Source organism: Acinonyx jubatus, chromosome B4 (genome assembly GCF_027475565.1).
Source record: "Acinonyx jubatus isolate Ajub_Pintada_27869175 chromosome B4, VMU_Ajub_asm_v1.0, whole genome shotgun sequence".
NCBI lineage: Eukaryota > Metazoa > Chordata > Mammalia > Carnivora > Felidae > Acinonyx > Acinonyx jubatus.
In genome coordinates this window covers 114,236,756-114,254,718 of record NC_069387.1, presented here as the reverse complement: position 1 = coordinate 114,254,718, position 17,963 = coordinate 114,236,756, and the positions used below count along the sequence as shown (strand labels likewise).

At 38.0% G+C, this 17,963-nt stretch overlaps 1 protein-coding gene across 3 annotated transcripts in view; it reads left to right on the top strand.

Annotated features, from left to right (window-relative positions):
• FGD6 (FYVE, RhoGEF and PH domain containing 6) overlaps positions 1-17,963 on the top strand; it is a 114,275-nt gene that overhangs the window by 35,338 nt on the left and 60,974 nt on the right. The window contains exons 3-5 of one of the 3 annotated variants that reach the window (XM_015070477.3): positions 904-1,051; positions 16,487-16,554; positions 16,652-16,682. In XM_015070477.3, the coding sequence (XP_014925963.2) occupies positions 904-1,051; positions 16,487-16,554; positions 16,652-16,682 (247 nt within the window). Of the gene's footprint in view, positions 1-903; positions 1,052-16,474; positions 16,555-16,651; positions 16,683-17,963 lie in introns of all 3 variants that reach the window. The other 2 variants (XM_027071067.2, XM_053226621.1) reach the window with 2 other exon arrangements.

Here is a 17,963-nt window from a genome sequence, read left to right as displayed (position 1 = left end):
GCTACAGATAATTTCTTCCTGAGCCTTTACAACCAAAGTTAGAAAGAATTATTTCTGTTGTCTTCCTGGAGAACTTTGCTGTGGAATTCCCCCCTACAGACTGGATTGCAACAATAGCTCTTAGATTCAAGAGATCTGTCTCAATACAAAATGGGAAATGTTGATGACGTCAGGCTGGCGAGGCAGAGTTGGTAAATGAGCTGGTACAGTGGTTTTCAAACTTCCAACATGTATCTCCTAGGGGCCCTGCACCCCTAGAGTTTCTGATTTAGCAGGTCTGGATCAGAGCCCAAGAATTTTTAACATCCTTGTCCCTTCCCATGTCTTATGATGTGGTTATATAAAAGGAATTGGTGATAATCAGGGAGGTTGGGCACATGTTCATAATAGCACATGCATGGTTTATTGTGTTCACCATCATTACCTCCCAATTCTGGTAGATTTATTAGTTGCTTTAAAACAAACAAACAAATAAACAAAAACTGAGACCCAGGGAAACACCACCTTTTCTAATGTTCCTGTTTTGCCAGTGAGTGCCCTTTTGTGGTAATACAGTCCATATCCCATGAGGCTTCTTGGTTTATAGGGTTAGAGAGACCTGATCTTTTCGAGTAAGGAGATATGGAAGCATAGGATTAGGGCAGCTAGAAAACTTGCTTCTCAGCCACCTTCCCTATCATGAAGATACATGTTTTTCAAGATGTTTATTTTAATCTCAAGATGAGTTTGTGTTTTTGACAGCTGAGATAGGAAAGAGAGGGGAATTTTGTTTGGTCTGGCTATTTCCATCCCTGTGTTTACATCCCTTAGGTATACCTGGAATAAGATGGTTGATCATGTTTGTTTTTTGGTAGTATTCCTTGTTATTAAAGGTGACTAATGCAATACTTTTTATTGAAACAGTTCTGGAACATCCCAGGAGGGACACAACGATCTTGACCTTGGTCTTGGTGAACTTCCTTCAGATGAGGAAGAAGACCTCAACAGTTCTGACGAAGATGATGTCAGTTCTGATTCTAGTAAAGGGGACCCTGACCTGGGAGACAAACAGGTATATGTTGGTATTTAATTGTTTCTACTTTTGTATTTGTTGGTCTCTCATGTAATTTGGAGATAATATTTATCAGCATGATAGGCACAAAATCCCTAGTTAATTTTTTCTTAAAACTTATAAAACACTTTCTTTTTTTTTTTTAATTTTTTAAGTGTTTATTTTTGAGAGAGAGGGAGGGGCAGGGGTGGGGCAGAGAGAGAGGGAAACTGAGAATCTGAAGCAGGATCCATGCTGTCAGCACAAAGCCTGACATGGGGCTGGAACCCACAAAGCATGAGATCATGACCCGAGTTGAAGTCAGAAGCTTAACTGACTGAGCCACCCAGGCGCCCCCTTTATAAAACATTTTCTAATTCAAATTTAGTTCTTGGTATAATATAGTGCCTAAGATAATCATATTTCTAAATGCACATCACTTAGAGACTAGTAATTTTTGAGAAATTATTTTTGGCAATGTCCATTGGTTTTCTTTTTGATAATGAAAATCCCCTCTTAGGATTGTTCCTTGAATCCAAGTGAGTCTACTTGAAAGAAAGGAATTAGATGTATTTCAGATTTAATGAAGTCTTTTCAGAGATAGAGTAAAGACTTGTTAATAACATACTGGGATTTCCTTTGAAGTGAGTCAGTTTTTGTGTATTTACACTATACATGAAACAAGATTGTCCATGTGTTGTTAATTATTTAAGATATGTCAATACATGGAGGTTTATTATATTGTTTCTCTAGTTTGACATGAGTGCTTCATTTTAAATACATTTTTTAATAAAGACATACTTACAAGGGGAAAAATAGTATATTAACAATAACCCTAAAATGTGTTGGAATGTTACAGCAAAATAGAATTTGAAAGGATCCGCATAGCAAGCGTATCAAACCATAGAGAAGAAAATCCCTGTCATCCAACTTCTATGCCATAATTTATCAATCCATTGTTTCCTGTTTAATATATTTTTGCTTTGTTTAAATTTATTTCAGCCTTAAATGAATGGCATAAGTTATGTGATTATCTTGGTTTAAATCCTAGCTCCAATACTTAGGAGCAGGGTAGATAACTTTGGGCAAATTACTTAATCTCTTTAAGCTAAAGAGCCTCCATTTTATGAAGAAAAGAACAGAATTTATCTCAGATAATTGTCAGGACTAAATGATCTGATATGTGTAAAGCCTTAGAACACTGTTCAGCACATGGTAGGAACTCAATGATTATTTCTTGCAATATTTCATGCTGCAAAGTACTGACTCATAAGAGTTGGGAGTAACCACTAGAAATTATTTAGCCTTAAGGCAGGTGAGTTTGTAAGATACCTAAGACAGATTGAGTGACTTCTTATAGGCCCACAGCATCGTTTTACTTTGATTATTAAGGAATTCCTCCTATGTTTTACTGGTAGCTGCCATCTCTGATTTGAAAGCTCATTTTCCTTGTTACTGTTTCATAGATATAGATTCTACAAGTATTTATAAAATACTACTTCCCAGATATGCCAGACATAAAAAGTATGTACAAGACATAAAGCAGTGCTTAAGGTTTTTGTTCTTGAACAGCTTACATCCTAACGGGACAAGAGGGGCCATATATGCATGAAAACAGTGAGATTTTCAGATAATTACATGCTGTGAAAAGAATAAAACAGAGCAATGTGCTAGAAACTGAGGAAGCTACTTAGAATAAAAGCCTCTAAGAAAGTGATATTTGAGAAATAAATGACTGGAAAGATCCAAATCCTTCGGAGTTTGGGGAAGAGCCCATTGGAAAATGGTCTTCTTCTCAAAGGACTATAATTAAATCAACCTTTACTATCTTTGATAAGCTGCAAGTTCTTCTTTTTCTAACAAGTACTGTTTCCTATTGTTTGCATCTGTTTTATTTCTCTTGTTCAAACCCTTTTGATTTCTCCCCATAGTTCTTGAAGTATGGTAACCAAAAGCGGTATCCACATTCTACTAGGGATCTCACTGACATATGCGTAAAAGAACGATTTCTCTCTAACCCTTTTGTATTATGCATCTTTCCACCACATCCGGTCACAACACTGCCTGGTTGACTCATTTGTTTTGTAGTCATTGGAGACTTCCAGAGTTCCTTCCTTTGTATTTGTACTGGCCTTTCCTTTCCCTTCTGGTATTTATATTATTAGTTTTTGTCTTTAGTTGTGCCACACTGCTGTTAAATATTTTTCTGTTTTTAAAATGAGATTATTTCTGGGTGCCCGGGTGGCTCAGTTGGTTAAGTGTCTGATTTCAGCTCAGGTCATGATCTCACGGTTCATGAGTTCGAGCCCCACGTCAGGCTCTGTGCTGACAGCTCGGAGCCTGGAGCCTGCTTCGGATTCTGTATCTCTCTCTCTGCCTGCCCCCCCCCCCCCCACCGCCAGCTCACACGCTCACTCTCTTACTCTCTCTTTGTCAAAAATAAGTAAACATTAAAAAAATTTTTTTGATGAGATTATTTCTTCAGTTAATCACGGACACTTAATAAGATTTTTTTATACCTGATTCTAGTGTATTAATGATTTCCCTTTTTGAAGTGTCAGCCATCATGACAAGCTTGAGTCAGCAATGGCAATAATAAAAAGAGCTAACTCTCCCTTTCTAGACAGTTGCTGATCCATCTAAGCATAGCCTGGTGAATGCTTTCCTCTTAAGTAATCTGCTTTCAAAGTGGTTAAGAAGAACACGGTCTTGGGAGCCAGATTGCCTGCATTCTTACCGCTTACCAACTCTGTGATCTTGAGCAATTTACTTAACACCTTTATGCCTTAGTTTCCTCATCTGTGGGAAGAAGAGGGAGTAGGGTAGATAGTTGTTTTTCTTTTATTTCTTTTTTTTTACACTTGTTTTTATTCTTTAAGATTATTGTGATGATTAAAGATGATACACTGTTTAAAACAGTTCCTTACACAAATTGAGTGCTTAGTATTTCCAGTCATTCCTTATATAACCAAATATAATTTCAAGCTTGCCTTTTCTTATCTTTGATGAATAAATCTGAAGCATGTTTACATAGAAGGCAGTAATATGTTCTACAAAAAAACATGAAATTTGGCATTGTAAGATCTGTGGTTCAGTCCAGCTCTGCCACTTACTAGCCATTCGACCATGGTCAAATGATTATTTTAAGTCATTTAGTTTATTTGCACCAATCTCCTATCACAATGGATTTCAAGTGACAATAAAAAAATGTATGTAATACAAAAAGTCAAAATATGTAGTTAAAGAAATCAAAGGGTTAATAGATTGTGCTGGAGCTATTGGACATCCACATGCCAAAGAATAAAGTTAGACCTCTTCCTTTTACCATACACAAAAATTAACTCAAATGTCTAATTGATCTAAATGTAGGAGTTGAAACTATAAAACCCTTATAACCAAAATACAGGAATAGCTCTTCATGACCTTGGGTAGGCAGAGGCTTCTTTGATGCAACAACAAAGGTATAAGTGATGTGAGGAAAAATAGACAAGCTGGACATCATCAAAATTAAAAACTTCTGTGCTATACACAGTACCATCAAGAAAATGAAAAGATAACTCACAGAGGAGAAAATATTGGCACACATCTCTGATAAAGGACTTATATCCTGAATATGTAAGGAGCTGTTACAACTCAATCATAATAAAAAATAGCCCAATTACAAAAATGGGCTAACAATCTGAATAGACATTTTTCCATAGAAGATATACAAATGGCCAGGAATGTGGAGAAATTGGAAGCCTTATACACTGCTGGTGAGAATGTAAAATGACACATACGGCCTCTTTGGAAAACAAATGGCAGTTCTTCAAAAGGTGAAATTTAGAGTTAGTATATGACCCAGCATTTCCGCTCCTTGGTATATACCCACATGAAATGAAAATATATGTCCATAAAAACCTTGTGCAAGAATGTTCATAGTAACATTATTCATAATAAGCAAAAAAATGGAAGAAACTCCAGTGCCCTTCCACTGATAAATGGATCTATCAACTGATGAATGTATAAACAAATGTACTATATCCACACAGTGGAATATTACTTAGCAATTAGAAAATGTGCTCATGCATGCTACAACATGGATGAAGCTTAAAAATAGGCTGAGTAGAAGTCAGTCACAAAAGATCTCATGTTTTATGATTCCATTTACATGAAATATTCAGCATAAGCACATCCATGGAGACACAAAGTAGATTAATGCTTGCCAGGGGTTGGACAGAAGGGAGGATGGGGAGTGAGTGACTGCTTACAGGCATGGAGTTTCCTTTAGGGGTGATGAAAATGTTTTAAAGTTAGGTTGTGGTAATGAGTACATAACCCTGAATATATTGAAAACCATTGAATTTATACTTTAGAAGAGTAAAAATTCATTTTATGGAATGTGAATATTTTAATGAATCTATTAAAATAAAAAATCCTGCTAAAGGGAAACGGTAAAGCTAAGTGGAAGATTGTACAGAGTAGTGCCTGTGGTGTAGTCCTATATACATCAGCCAAGAAGAGGAAACAAATTTGGCTTTCTCACAACCAAGTAAAGAAGGTGGTAGCAGTTTCCAAAGGAAAAAGTCTTTGGAGTAGAAGCATAGTAAGACCACTTCTTTTATAATTTCTTTGATCCTCAATTTCTTAATTGACACAATGAGACAATAATACTCCCCTGAGTTGTTGTGAAGATAATACAGGATACATAGTTGTAACATACCGGCTAATAATTGTAAAAACACTCTGAAGTCAAGAAAGTTTATGCACATTAGGCACGTGTAATACACTTCTATGATTGTGATTATGATTGTGATAGGTTTATTGGTTTTTAGGGCTATTGTTACAAAATATCACTAACTGGGTGGCTTAAAACAACAGAAGTTTATTGTCTCACAGTTCTGGAGGCCAGATGTCCAAAATCACAGTGTGGACAAGGCCATGCTCCCTCTGAAGCCTATAGGAGAGACTCTTTCCTTCCTATTTCCCAGTGGCTTGCCTGCAATCCTCGCTAATCCTTGGCTTATAGCTATATTACTTCAGTCTCTTCCTCCATCATCACAGAGTGCTCCCTTCATGTGTGCCTGTGTCTCTTCTCTTCTTATAAGGACCAATCAGATTAGGGGCACATCCTAGTCCAGTATGACTTCATCTTAACTTACTAATTACATCTGCAACAACCCTATTTCCAAATAAGTTCATGTTCTGAGGTCCTAGGGGTTAGGACTCCAACATATCTTTTGGAGGCCGTGATTCAATCCATAACAGATGCCATATTCCATGGACAGATAATGAGCACATAACTGATATGTCTTGATGACAATAATATTTCCTTACGAAATTGCCAGACTCAGTAGGAAGAGAAAATAAAGGATATGTGCCACTATGCCCTTGTTTTAACTTTGTGAAGAGAAATCAAACATGTTCAGAAAGATACTCCTGGAAAGGTAAAAGTGCTACCAGACAGGGAAGAATCTTAACACCTGTGTGCCTGTGCTTGTCTTTGTACTGTGAGTGCAGGTATTACACTTAATCTTTAAAAACATAGAACATAGTAGGAGGGGCCCCTGGGTGGCTCAGTTGGTTAAGCGTCCGGCTTTGGCTCAGGTCATGATCTCACGGTTCGTGGGTTTGAGCCCCGCATCAAGCTCTGTGCTGACAGCTTGGAGCCTGGAGCCTGCTTCTGATTCTGTGTCTCCCTCTCTCTTTCTGCCCCTCCCCTGCTCACGCTGTCTCTCTCTCTGTCTCTCAAAAATAAATAAATGTAAAAAAAAAAAGATTAAAAAAATAAATAAAAACATAGTAGGATATAGGTCTGACATATGTACTATTCTTTTTTTCACATGAAGAAAAGGAGTTTTTTATTCAGGTTAAGTAACTTGCCTTGGAGCTCCCTGAATTGGTGTTTTTTGGTTTTGTTGTTGTTGTTGTTGTTGTTCTTTTAACCAAAATCTGTCTTTACTAAAACTTGGGATAAGCCATAGAAGTTGAATGATGTTAGTGGAATGTGTTTGGGATGGTAGTGAATAGCCATGGTAATCTCTATTTTTTTCTGTTCCAAGTCTTTAGTTTTATGGTTTTTGGCCATTACTTTCAGTGCTTAATAATAAATGGTTATTTGAGGGGCAGCTGGGTGGCTCAGTCCGTTAAGCATCCAACTTCAGCTCAGGTCATGATCTCAGAGTTTGTGAGTTCAAGCCCCACATTGGACTCTGCACTGACAGCGCAGAGCCTGGAGCCTGCTTTGATTCTGTGTCTCCTTCTCTCTCTGCCCCTCTCTCTGTCTCTCTTCCTCCTTCTCTCCCTCCCCCTCCCTCAAAATCAGTAAATAAATTTTACAACAAAATGTCAAAAAAATAATAAATGGTTTTTTGAAAATGAGATCTGTTCATTTCCCTTCATTATGATTAGAATATTCACCATTGTTCACCTTTCCTGATTGTTGACATCCCTATCTCTTCCTTTTTAAAATTACCCTTTTTAAAAAAATTTTTTAATGTTTATTTTTGAGAGAGAGAGAGCGGGGGAGAGGCAGAGAGAGAGGGAGACACAGAATCTGAAGCAGGCTCTGTGCTGAGAGCAGAGAGCCTGATGTGGGGCTTGAACCCGCGAACCGTGAGATCATGACCTGAGCCGAAGTCGGATCCTTACTACTGGGCCACCCAGATGCCCCTTTTTTAAAATTTTCTTTATGAAGAGTGGGGTGAAAACCTAAGAGAACTTTGTCCTTTAGAGGTTAATCATGGTGTTACCTCATTTGGGAGATAATTTAATGAAATTAATGATAAACATGTTTCTCAGACAGATCTGGTTGTTCAGTTTATTGCTTTTTTATTTTTTAATTATTTTTTTAAGAGAGGGAGTGTGGGAGCAGGAAGGAGAGGGGCAGAGGGAGATAGAATCTCAAGCAGGTTCCACACTCAGTGTAGAGCCTGATGGGGGCTTGATCCCACAACCCTGAGATCATGACCTGAGCCAAAACCAAGAGTTGGACTCTCAACCAGCTGAACCACCCAGATGCCCCAGGTTTTTGCTTTTTAGTAGAGCCCTTGAGTAGAATGACAAAGGCCTTTTAAGAATTCTATTAAAAAGTAATGGGCAAATTTCACCACATTTTTGCTTGCAAACAAATATTAATAAAGGAGAACACAGTTAAGAATTTACAAAGCTGGGTGGGCTGTTATCAAGAGATCAGAACAGAAAACTGGGTTTCAAATCAAAGGTTCTGTTTTTGAATTTGTTTGACTTACTTTATGATCTTCACAAAGTAATTTCATTTGTGGCTAATGTTTCAGCTTCCACAACAGTGTGCTTTTAGGAGATGCAGCTATTTAACAAGCAATCTGCTTTGAAATGTGATGTAATTGAAGTGAGGACTATCATTATCTGAAAAGTTAAGATGCCAAATATGGCCTCTCTCTTGAGGTTTTACAGTGGGGTGTATTTTTCCATCACTGTTTGACTTGGGTCAGAATTAGTCATTGTTCTTACAAGTTGAAGATAATCCAAAACTTTTTATTTTGTTCTGGTTTTTAGTTATCTTTGACTTTCTGTCTACTTTGAAAATGAATGTAATCCATTGAATCATTTTCTAGTAGTTACTATCCCTTGTTAGCTCTGTAGTTTTCCTAGTTTAAAAGGTAAAATAGACAATAGAATACATACATAGACTCCTAGAATTTTAGAATTGCAAAAGGCCTTAAACATCTAGGCCAACCCCCCACCTTGTTTTTTACATGATGAAATATCTATAATACCTGTTAGTTGGTTTGAGTCTACATTTTCATGTTACTCAATACACATTCAAAAGCACTGTGCTCCATTCTTACATTCTGAGAAGGTGGCAGCCACCTTTGGACATATTTGCTTATTCATGCATATCAGTTGCACAGTGCATAGACATTGTGCTAGGTGCAGGATACAGGGTAAATAAGGTCCTAAACTAGAGAGAATCAAAAATGTCAGCAAGTAAACACAATCCACTGGGTTAAGTTCTATAAATCTACATGAGTAAGAGAATAACTGGCACTGTGGCAGTGGCAGGGAAAGAATATCAAGGTAGCCTTCATAAAGGATAAACCTTTGAGTGCCATCTTAAAGGGTAAGTCAGAATATGACAGGCAGAAATCTTTGCAGAGGGGAGAAGTGATGAGGAAGGAAATCACAACAGAAGGAAAGGCATATAGGGACAGACATGCAAGGGCAGAGCATACTTGGGGTTGCAAGATGGTTCCAATATGGTTGGAGAAGAGAGTATACAGTGTGTGGGAGCTGGGAGGGACTAGTGAAGATAACTAGACTACACTGTGGAGTGTTTTAGATATATGGCAAAGGAAATTTGAGTCTTTGTTGCCCATAGGTGATAGGGAGTTCCTAATGTGTTTCAACCTGAGACCTAAGGTAATTATATTTGCCTTCTTTAAAATATTTTCTTATTCATTTATTTTTTTTATGAGGGCAGCCTATTTATTTATTTGTTCATTTATTTATTTATTTAGAGAGCTTGAGTGGGGGAGAGGGACAGTGAGAGGGAGTCTTTTTTTTTATTTATTTTGAGAGAGAGAGAGAATCCCAAGCAGGCTCCACACTGTCAGCACAGAGCCCAATGTGGGGCTCCAACTCACACACTATGAGATCATAACCTCAGCTGAAACCAAGAGTCAGATGCTTAACCGACTGAGCCATCAGGTGCCCCCCCCCACCCCCCACTTTTTTTAGGGAGAGAGAGAGTCTTAAGCAGGTTCCACGCCCATAATGGAACCTGATGTGTGGCTTGATCTTAGGACCTTGAGAGTGTGACCTAAGCCTAAATCAAGAGTTAGACACCTAACTGACTGAGCCACTCAGGTACCCCTAAAATGCATTTTAGAACTATTACTGTGCATTAACAACTCAGGCAACAACAGATGTTGGCAAGGATGTGGAGAAAGAGGATCTCTTTTGCATTGTTGGTGGGAATGCAAGCTGGTGCAGCCATTCTGGAAAACAGTATGGAGGTTCCTCAAAAAACTAAAAATAGAACTACCCTACAACCCAGCAATTGCACTACTAGGTATTGATCCAAGGGATACAGGTGTGCTGTTTTGAAGGGACACATGCACCCCAATGTTTATAGCAACACTATCAACAATAGCCAAAGTATGGAAAGAGCCCAAATGTCAATCGATGGATGAATAGATAAGGGAGATGTGGTATATATATATATACAGTGGAATATTACTCGGCAGTCAGAAAGAATGAAATCTTGCCATTTACAACTGCATAGATGGAACTGGAGGGAATTATGCTAAGTGAAATTAGTCAGAGAAAGACAAAACTGATATGACTTCGCTCATATGAGGACTTTAAAAGACAAAACAGATGAACATAAGGGAAGGGAAACAAAATATAAAAACAGGGAGGGGGACAAAACATAAGAGACTTAAATATGGAGAACAAACAGAGGGTTACTGGAAGGGGTGTGGAAGGGGGATGGGCTAAATGGGTAAGGGGCACTGAGGAATCTACTCCTGAAATTGTTGTTGTACCATATGCTAACTAATTTGGATTTAAACTTTTAAAAATTTAAATAAATAAATAAATAAATAAATAAGAACTATTACTCTGGTGGCAGTATAGAGACTGGATTGCAGTGGGATAAAATCTAGAGCCAAGGAAACCATAGTAAAGTCTTAGGTTGCAAGTAACTTGTTCTGCGAGTGTTCCACAAAATGAGCAAACATTTCTAATAAATTTTAACTTGATAAACAATATCTTGCAATACAAGTAGTATGTGATGCTGAATGTCACATGATCACAACCAAGCCAGTGGTTCTGTCTCTCTCGCTCTTGCTCTCGCTCTCTCGCTCTCACTGCAGGATTGTGGGTGATTGTCTCCCATGCTTGAATGCTCGGTCTCAGGCCGTGGTGTTTGGCAAAAATCACTGATTTTTCAGAACATTGGAAGGTGCCCACAAATGGCACTAGTGTAATTTTTGTCACTTCAAAGCACCTATGGACAGTCCTTTGCTCTTCCATATAAGAGTAAGCTTAGGAATGCTTTGCTTCATTCTAGGTCAGGCTGCCTGCAGGTATAAACCCTTTCCTTTGTTGCCTTATTTCCAGTTACATGAAATACAGTATATGACAAGAGTTTATTAATAATACTGTACTGTAGTCAAACATACATGTGAGTGTATACAATAGCTCCATGCAGAAAAAGATTCCATTGAGCCAATAGGTAGCAGTGATTCCGATAGTGATAGTGAAAGTCGTCCTACACAATAATCCTCCTCTCTCTTGTCTCCCTTACACCAGCCACGAAGGTTTTCAAAGGTAAGTGCAAGTTAATTTGTTTATTTTTCTTTTTTTTTCTTTTTTTTTTTTTAAAAAAATTTTTTAACATTTATTTATTTTTGAGACAGAGAGAGACAGAGCATGAACAGGGGAGGGGCAGAGAGAGAGGGAGACACAGAATCTGAAACAGGCTCCAGGCTCTGAGCTGTCAGCACAGAGCCCAACATGGGGCTCGAACTCATGGACCGTGAGATCATGACCTGAGCCGAAGTCAGATGCTTAACCGACCAAGCCACCCAGGCGCCCCTGTTTATTTTTCTTTATATTTTGCATTTTCTTTATTATTTTGTATTATATTACAGTATTGTAATAATTTTTATATGAATATTTTTGGGTTGTGGAACAAATCATCTGAGTTTCCATTATTTCTTAAGGGGAAGTTCGCTTTGATATATAAGTGCTTTGGATTATAAGCATATTTCCAGGATGAATTATGCTTGTAAACCAAGGTTTTACTGTACTTATGTTCCTGCAGTAGTGTAGGCAAGAAATAAGGAGGCAGTATTGAAGAAGAGGTAAGGATTGATAAATCTTTAAAGAAATATGCAGAATGATAAATTGATAGGACTTGAAGACTCACTTGTGATCACAGAAGGTAGAGAAGAAAGGAGTCCAGGTTTCTGGCTTTGATGAGTGTGTTTCTACAGTATCTAGTATGCAGATACTTGATGACTTGTTCAAAGAATGACTGAAGGTCATTGGATGCTTTATTCCTTGTGAATATTTTCCTAAACTATACATTTTTCTCTCTTTCAAGATGTTAGCATATTTCATGGGTGTTTATAGGTATAGCTATTTGGATATTTGGTTGCTCTCCTTATTTACTTCTTGAAATCTAGGGCTTTTTAAAAATTTATCTTTGGGGCGCCTGGGTGGCGCAGTCGGTTAAGCGTCCGACTTCAGCCAGGTCACGATCTCGTGGTCCAGGAGTTCGAGCCCTGCGTCGGGCTCTGGGCTGATGGCTCAGAGCCTGGAGCCTGTTTCCGATTCTGTGTCTCCCTCTCTCTCTGCCCCTCCCCCGTTCATGCTCTGTCTCTCTCTGTCCCAAAAATAAACAAACATTGAAAAAAAAAATTAAAAAAAAAAATTTATCCTTAATTTCCTCTTCTGACAACCACTTTCCTGCCCCTATAGAATCAGAATTTCCAAGACAGTTCAGTGGGAATTTGAAACTTAAGAGCTGCTTGGGGGTTCTGATGATCAGTTTGTTTTCAAATTTGGTTGTAGAGCAATGAATCAGCTGAGGGTAGAGCTGTTTTCTTCTACTAACCGTGCTATCAAATGATGGATAATCTGTTACTGTAGATTTTTAAATGATGGAGTAAGGATGGTGATCACTCCTTCTCTCTGAGTGATCTCAATAACAAGAAAGATAAGAAATAGGAATTCTACCTTGAGTGATATTAGGAAACAACTAAAACCCCCAATCACAATATATGAATAAAGGCTACCATTTCCACCAACAGTAAGATAAAGGTTCTAGTTTCTCCACATCCTCACCAACCCTTGCTATTTTCTGATTTTAAGTTTATTTTTTTTTAGTAATCTCTATACCCAGTGTGGGGCTTGAACTCATGACCCTGAGATCAAAAGTTGCATGCTCTTCTGACTGAGCCAGCCAGGCACCTTACTATTTGTTTTATTTTTTTATTACCATTCCATGGATATGGAATGGAACCCCACTGTCGTTTTAATGTGCATTTTCCTAATTATATTGAGCATCTTTTGATATACTTATTGGCTATTCTTACATACTGAGTGAAATATCTATTCACATCTTGTGTATTCTGGACCCAGAACCTGGGGCTTATCTTTTTATTTTCTTTATGGTATTTATGAAGTTTAGTTTATCAGTGTTTTCTTTTTCTCTTTTATGGTTTATGCCTCTGGTGTTGTATCTAAAAACTGTTTGCCTAAACCTAAAAGGATTTCTTCTAGACCTTTTATAGTTTTAGCTCTTATGTGTAAGCCTGTGATACATCTTGGTGTCAGGTAGATTATAAATTCATCTTTTTGCTCATGGACATCTAATTGGTCCAGCAGTTTTCAACCATTTGTTGGGGGGCGGGGACAAACAATCCTTTCTTCCACTGAATTGTCTTGACAACTTTGTTAAAAATCCGTTGACAAAACTTAAGGACTTCTCTTAATTTTTTCCCTGTGACCTACATCTGTTTTTATGCCAGTACTCACTATATTCTCCCCCAAAGTTTACAGTCTCAGTCTCTAGAAAGGAAACACCTGCTTCATAGTCTCCAGCTCCAGTGCTACCTCTGAATCGCTGCCACCCTCTGTCTCACTGACTTGCCATGCCACCCCTGAGACACTTAACGTTTAAATCTTAAGATTTTAAAGTTGCAAGTTCAACACTTTAGCTTTACAGATAAGGAATGTCAGGCCCACCTTTGTTGTTTTTCTAAGCTAAAGTATTTTTGTCCCATGCTGGAACAGAAAGAAGAATGATATCTGTCTGGGGATAAACATTTATTATCATGGAATCACCACACAATTCTCTCTAAACCAGGCCTGGCAGAGCAGGGTCCTGAAGAGGAAAAAAAATCTAGAATAGAGACTTAATAAGGGCAGAGCCATAAAAAGAGGAAAGGAAATAAATGGTAGATGCCAAAAATAAAGTATACCTACTTGAAATTTTTGTATAAAGCTGGTACACATTTCAGGTGGCTCTGCTAGTGAAATGCTTTACCATCTATAGCATGCATTTCTTGAAAGTTACTGCTGAAAGCACCTCTTGATCTTTAAGGGACCTCACATCACTTGAAAATAAGAGTGCTCAGTGAAAGCTTTAGATCTTTCAGTGGTTTAGGTTTCTGGTGTTTTTTTGTTTGTTTGGTTGGTTGGTTGTTTTGTTTTTGTTTTTGTTTTTGTTTTTGTTTTTAAGTAATCTTTGTATCCAACATGGGGCTCAAACCCACAACCCCCAAGATCAAGAGTTGCATGCTTCACTGAGTCAGCCAGGCGCCCCCTCTTTTTTCATTTTTAATGCATTTCTTCTGGCTTTCAGTTTTCAAAATATAAACTATATTTTTCTTTTTTTCCTTAATATTTATTTATTTTTGAGAGAGAGAGAGAGAACGAGCAGGGGGAGGAACAGAGAGAGAAGGAGACACAGAATCCAGAGCAGGCTCCAGGCTCTGAGCTGTCAGCACAGAGCCTGATGCAGGGCTCGAACTCACAAACTGCAAGATCATGACCTGAGCCACCAAGGTGCCCCTAAACTGTATTTTTGAAATATTAAACTTTCTAGCTACAGATGATATGGAGAAACCCATTATAATAGTAAGAAAAGTATTACCTTGCTAAATTTTTCAAAGTAACAATTATCCTCACGTGTGTGTGTGTGTGTGTGTGTGTGTGTGTGTGTGTGTGTGTACACATAGTCATAGTTATTAGCACATGACTGATACATAGTCTGCAAGATCAGGCTGTGCTTAAGACTGCTTCCTGAGGAATGTTAGCTATATGTAGTTTAAAAGGTAGGTGAATGAAGCTGAGTATCTTATGCTGGATCTTGCTCAGTTGCCCAAAACAACTGGTCTTAGAAAAGAGGAACAAGGGACACCTGGATGGTTCAAGCAGTTAAGCATCTGACTCTTGATGTTGGCTCAGGTCATGATCTCGGGTTCGTGAGTTCAAGCCCCGCATCAGCTTATGTGCTCTTAGTTGGGAGCCTGCTTGGAATTCTCTTTCCCTCTCTCTCTCTCTCCCTCCCCCTCTCTTGCTCTCTCTCAGAATAAATAAATAAGCTTTAAAAAAAAAATAAGAAAAGAGGAATAATAATGGGGATGGAAGTCAAATTCATCTGTCTAATTGTTCCTTTAAAGATGGAGTTTAAGGGGCGCCTGGGTGGCTCAGTCGCTTAAGCGCCCAACTCCTTGATTTTAGCTCAGGCCATCATCTCACAGTTTGTGGGATCGGGCCCTACATCCGGCTCTGTGCTGACAGCAAGGAGCCTGCTTGAGATTCTCTCTCTCCCTTTCTCTCTCTCTGCCCCTCCCCCCCTCACTCTCTCTCAAAATAAATAAATAAACTTAAATAAAGTAAAAAAGTAAAGATAGAGTTTAGGAGCTAAGGTCAAGTAGCAAGGCAGAATATCCTAGGCTAACTAGGCTGGAGTATTAGTACATTCTGAATTAATAACTGTTGGTCTTTAAAGATTATTTTTGTAAGTAATTCGTTTCATAGCCTACCTTGAATGTTTTTTGTGTAACAGTATTTCTAATGGAAAGGTTAGGATTTTTTTTTTTAATGTTTATTTATTTTTGAAAGACAGACAGTGAGAGCCAGGGAGGGGCAGAGAGAGATTGGGAGAGGGAGACACAGAGTCCGAAACTGGCTCCAGGTTCCGAGCTGTCAGCACAGAGCCCGATGCAGGGCGCGAACCCACGAAGTACGAGATCATGACCTGAGCCGGAGTTGGGCGCTTAACTGACTGAGCCACCCAGGTGCCCCAGGATTTTTTTCTATTGTATTTAAGTTCTTCTGTACTAAAATGAAAACATGGAAGGGACAAATGCACACTGCAGGATTAGTATTTACTCTTGGAGGAGGAGTGGAACTTTAATGTTATATAACCATTTGTTTCATAGACAGATTTAAACCAGATATTGCAGAATGTTTGCGATTTGTTAAATCTTGAAGGGAGTGGAGGGGAGATATGTCTGGGTATATGTTTAGCAATGAATGTTTGTGAGGAGATGCCATGATTACCAGCAGATGTTGAAGAGAAATTCAGGGTAGTAGAAAAATTCCTAGGTTACATATTGGGAAGAACTCATGTTTATGTGATATCTGTAAGGGTCATTTCTCCTGCAGAATATGACTTGTCAGTTTTGAACCGTTGGCATTTGTGCTCCACCAGGACTCAGGCTCCCCAGGACAGTCCCATCAGTCCTGTGCTGGTGACAGTGAGGATCACCAATAGCTCTCAGCGCTTCCTATATTATGTTTTAATAATCACATCTCATGCTCCGCATTTGCCATTTGAGATGTTATGCAGTATGAAATGTGTTCTAATCAGAAACCTATAAGTATCAGAGCTTGGATTTACATCTGACCAGCTCAAACCCAATCTTCATTATCCTTTTATGAGTTTATGCTTTCTTAATGTAGTCTTATCCACAGGATGAAGATACTGGAATGAAAAGTAAAGTCCATCATATTGCCAAGGAGATTATGAGCTCAGAGAAAGTGTAGGTATTCATTCAGTTTATAATTCAAATGACCATTTGTTTCCCTACTGGTTCATTGAAAACATTTCTTTTATTGGCTTTTTTTTTTTTTTTACAGGTTTGTGGATGTGTTAAAACTTTTGCATATTGTAAGTATCTGCAAATATTTTCTTAGAGTCTGAGACTATCCTCTTTTGCGTCTTTCCCTATGTCAAAAAATGTTCAGCATAACTTAAATATACTTAAGTTAACGTGTGTATATATATATGTGCTTCCTAATATATGGTTACATTTTTAAATTCATACATATATGTGAATATAGATGTTTTCTAAAATGTATGTATTCTAATGGGTAGGTAGTATACCCAGATTATTTCCGAAAAATAGAGCCTTTTTTTTTAATGTTTATTTATTTATTTTTGAGAGAGAGCACACGTGCACAAGACAGGGAGGGGCAAAGAGACGGGGAGGGACACAGAATCTGAAGCAGGTTCCAGGCTTCAAGCTGTCAGCATAGAGCCCAACGCGGGGCTTGAACCCACGAACCATGAGATCATGACCTGAGCCGAAGTCAGATGCTCAACTGACTGAGCCACCCAAGTGCCCCGGGGCCTTTATATCCATATTTCCAAAGTCTTTAAACTTTCTGTCTTCATAACAGTTTTTAGAGTATTTCTTCTTGGGCATTTGCAGAAGATGTCTATAAGGAGAACTTTGCACTAGCAATGTATAAAGAATGTCATGCTCAGTGTTCAAAACCATTCTCCTTCTATCTGAATAAGCTCCCAGAAATAGACTCTTAAAATAGACCTTTTTATAACTAACTTTTTAAAGTTTTGTATTCCATTTTTATAATTGTCAACTTGAACAAACCTGTTGGGAAACAATTAGAATGTGTCTGACAGCATATTCATTTTTCTCATGCACACTTTTGCACCTGCAAGTTTTTACAAGTTTCATTATGCATTAGTAGTGAAAGCGCTTTTAATCCTACTTTATTTGAATTATATTTTGGCAAGTTATTAAGACTTAACAAAAGAGGGTTAAGGTAGAGGAAACAATGAAGAAAGCAACTGAAGTGAAAATTTACTTAGATGGTATAATTATTAACATCATCTTCATCTTAATTACTGAGAAATGGTAGGTTCACACCCATTAATATCTCTAAAAGTATCATTATTTTCAGTTTTCCACTTAAAAGATACATGTGAACATGAAAAGTAGGGTGCACTTAAGCCTGATTCACATTCACTAAATGATTCTCTGTGCTCTGTGCTTGGTACAACAGAAACCTGGAGCTCTAAATCCTGTGTGAAGAATCTCCAGTTTTGGAAACCTTTTCTAAAACAATTCTTAACATTACTGATTTGTTTTGAGAAATTACTGTCTTGTGAATAGTTTCTTATATAAATCTTGACTGTATTGCTTAG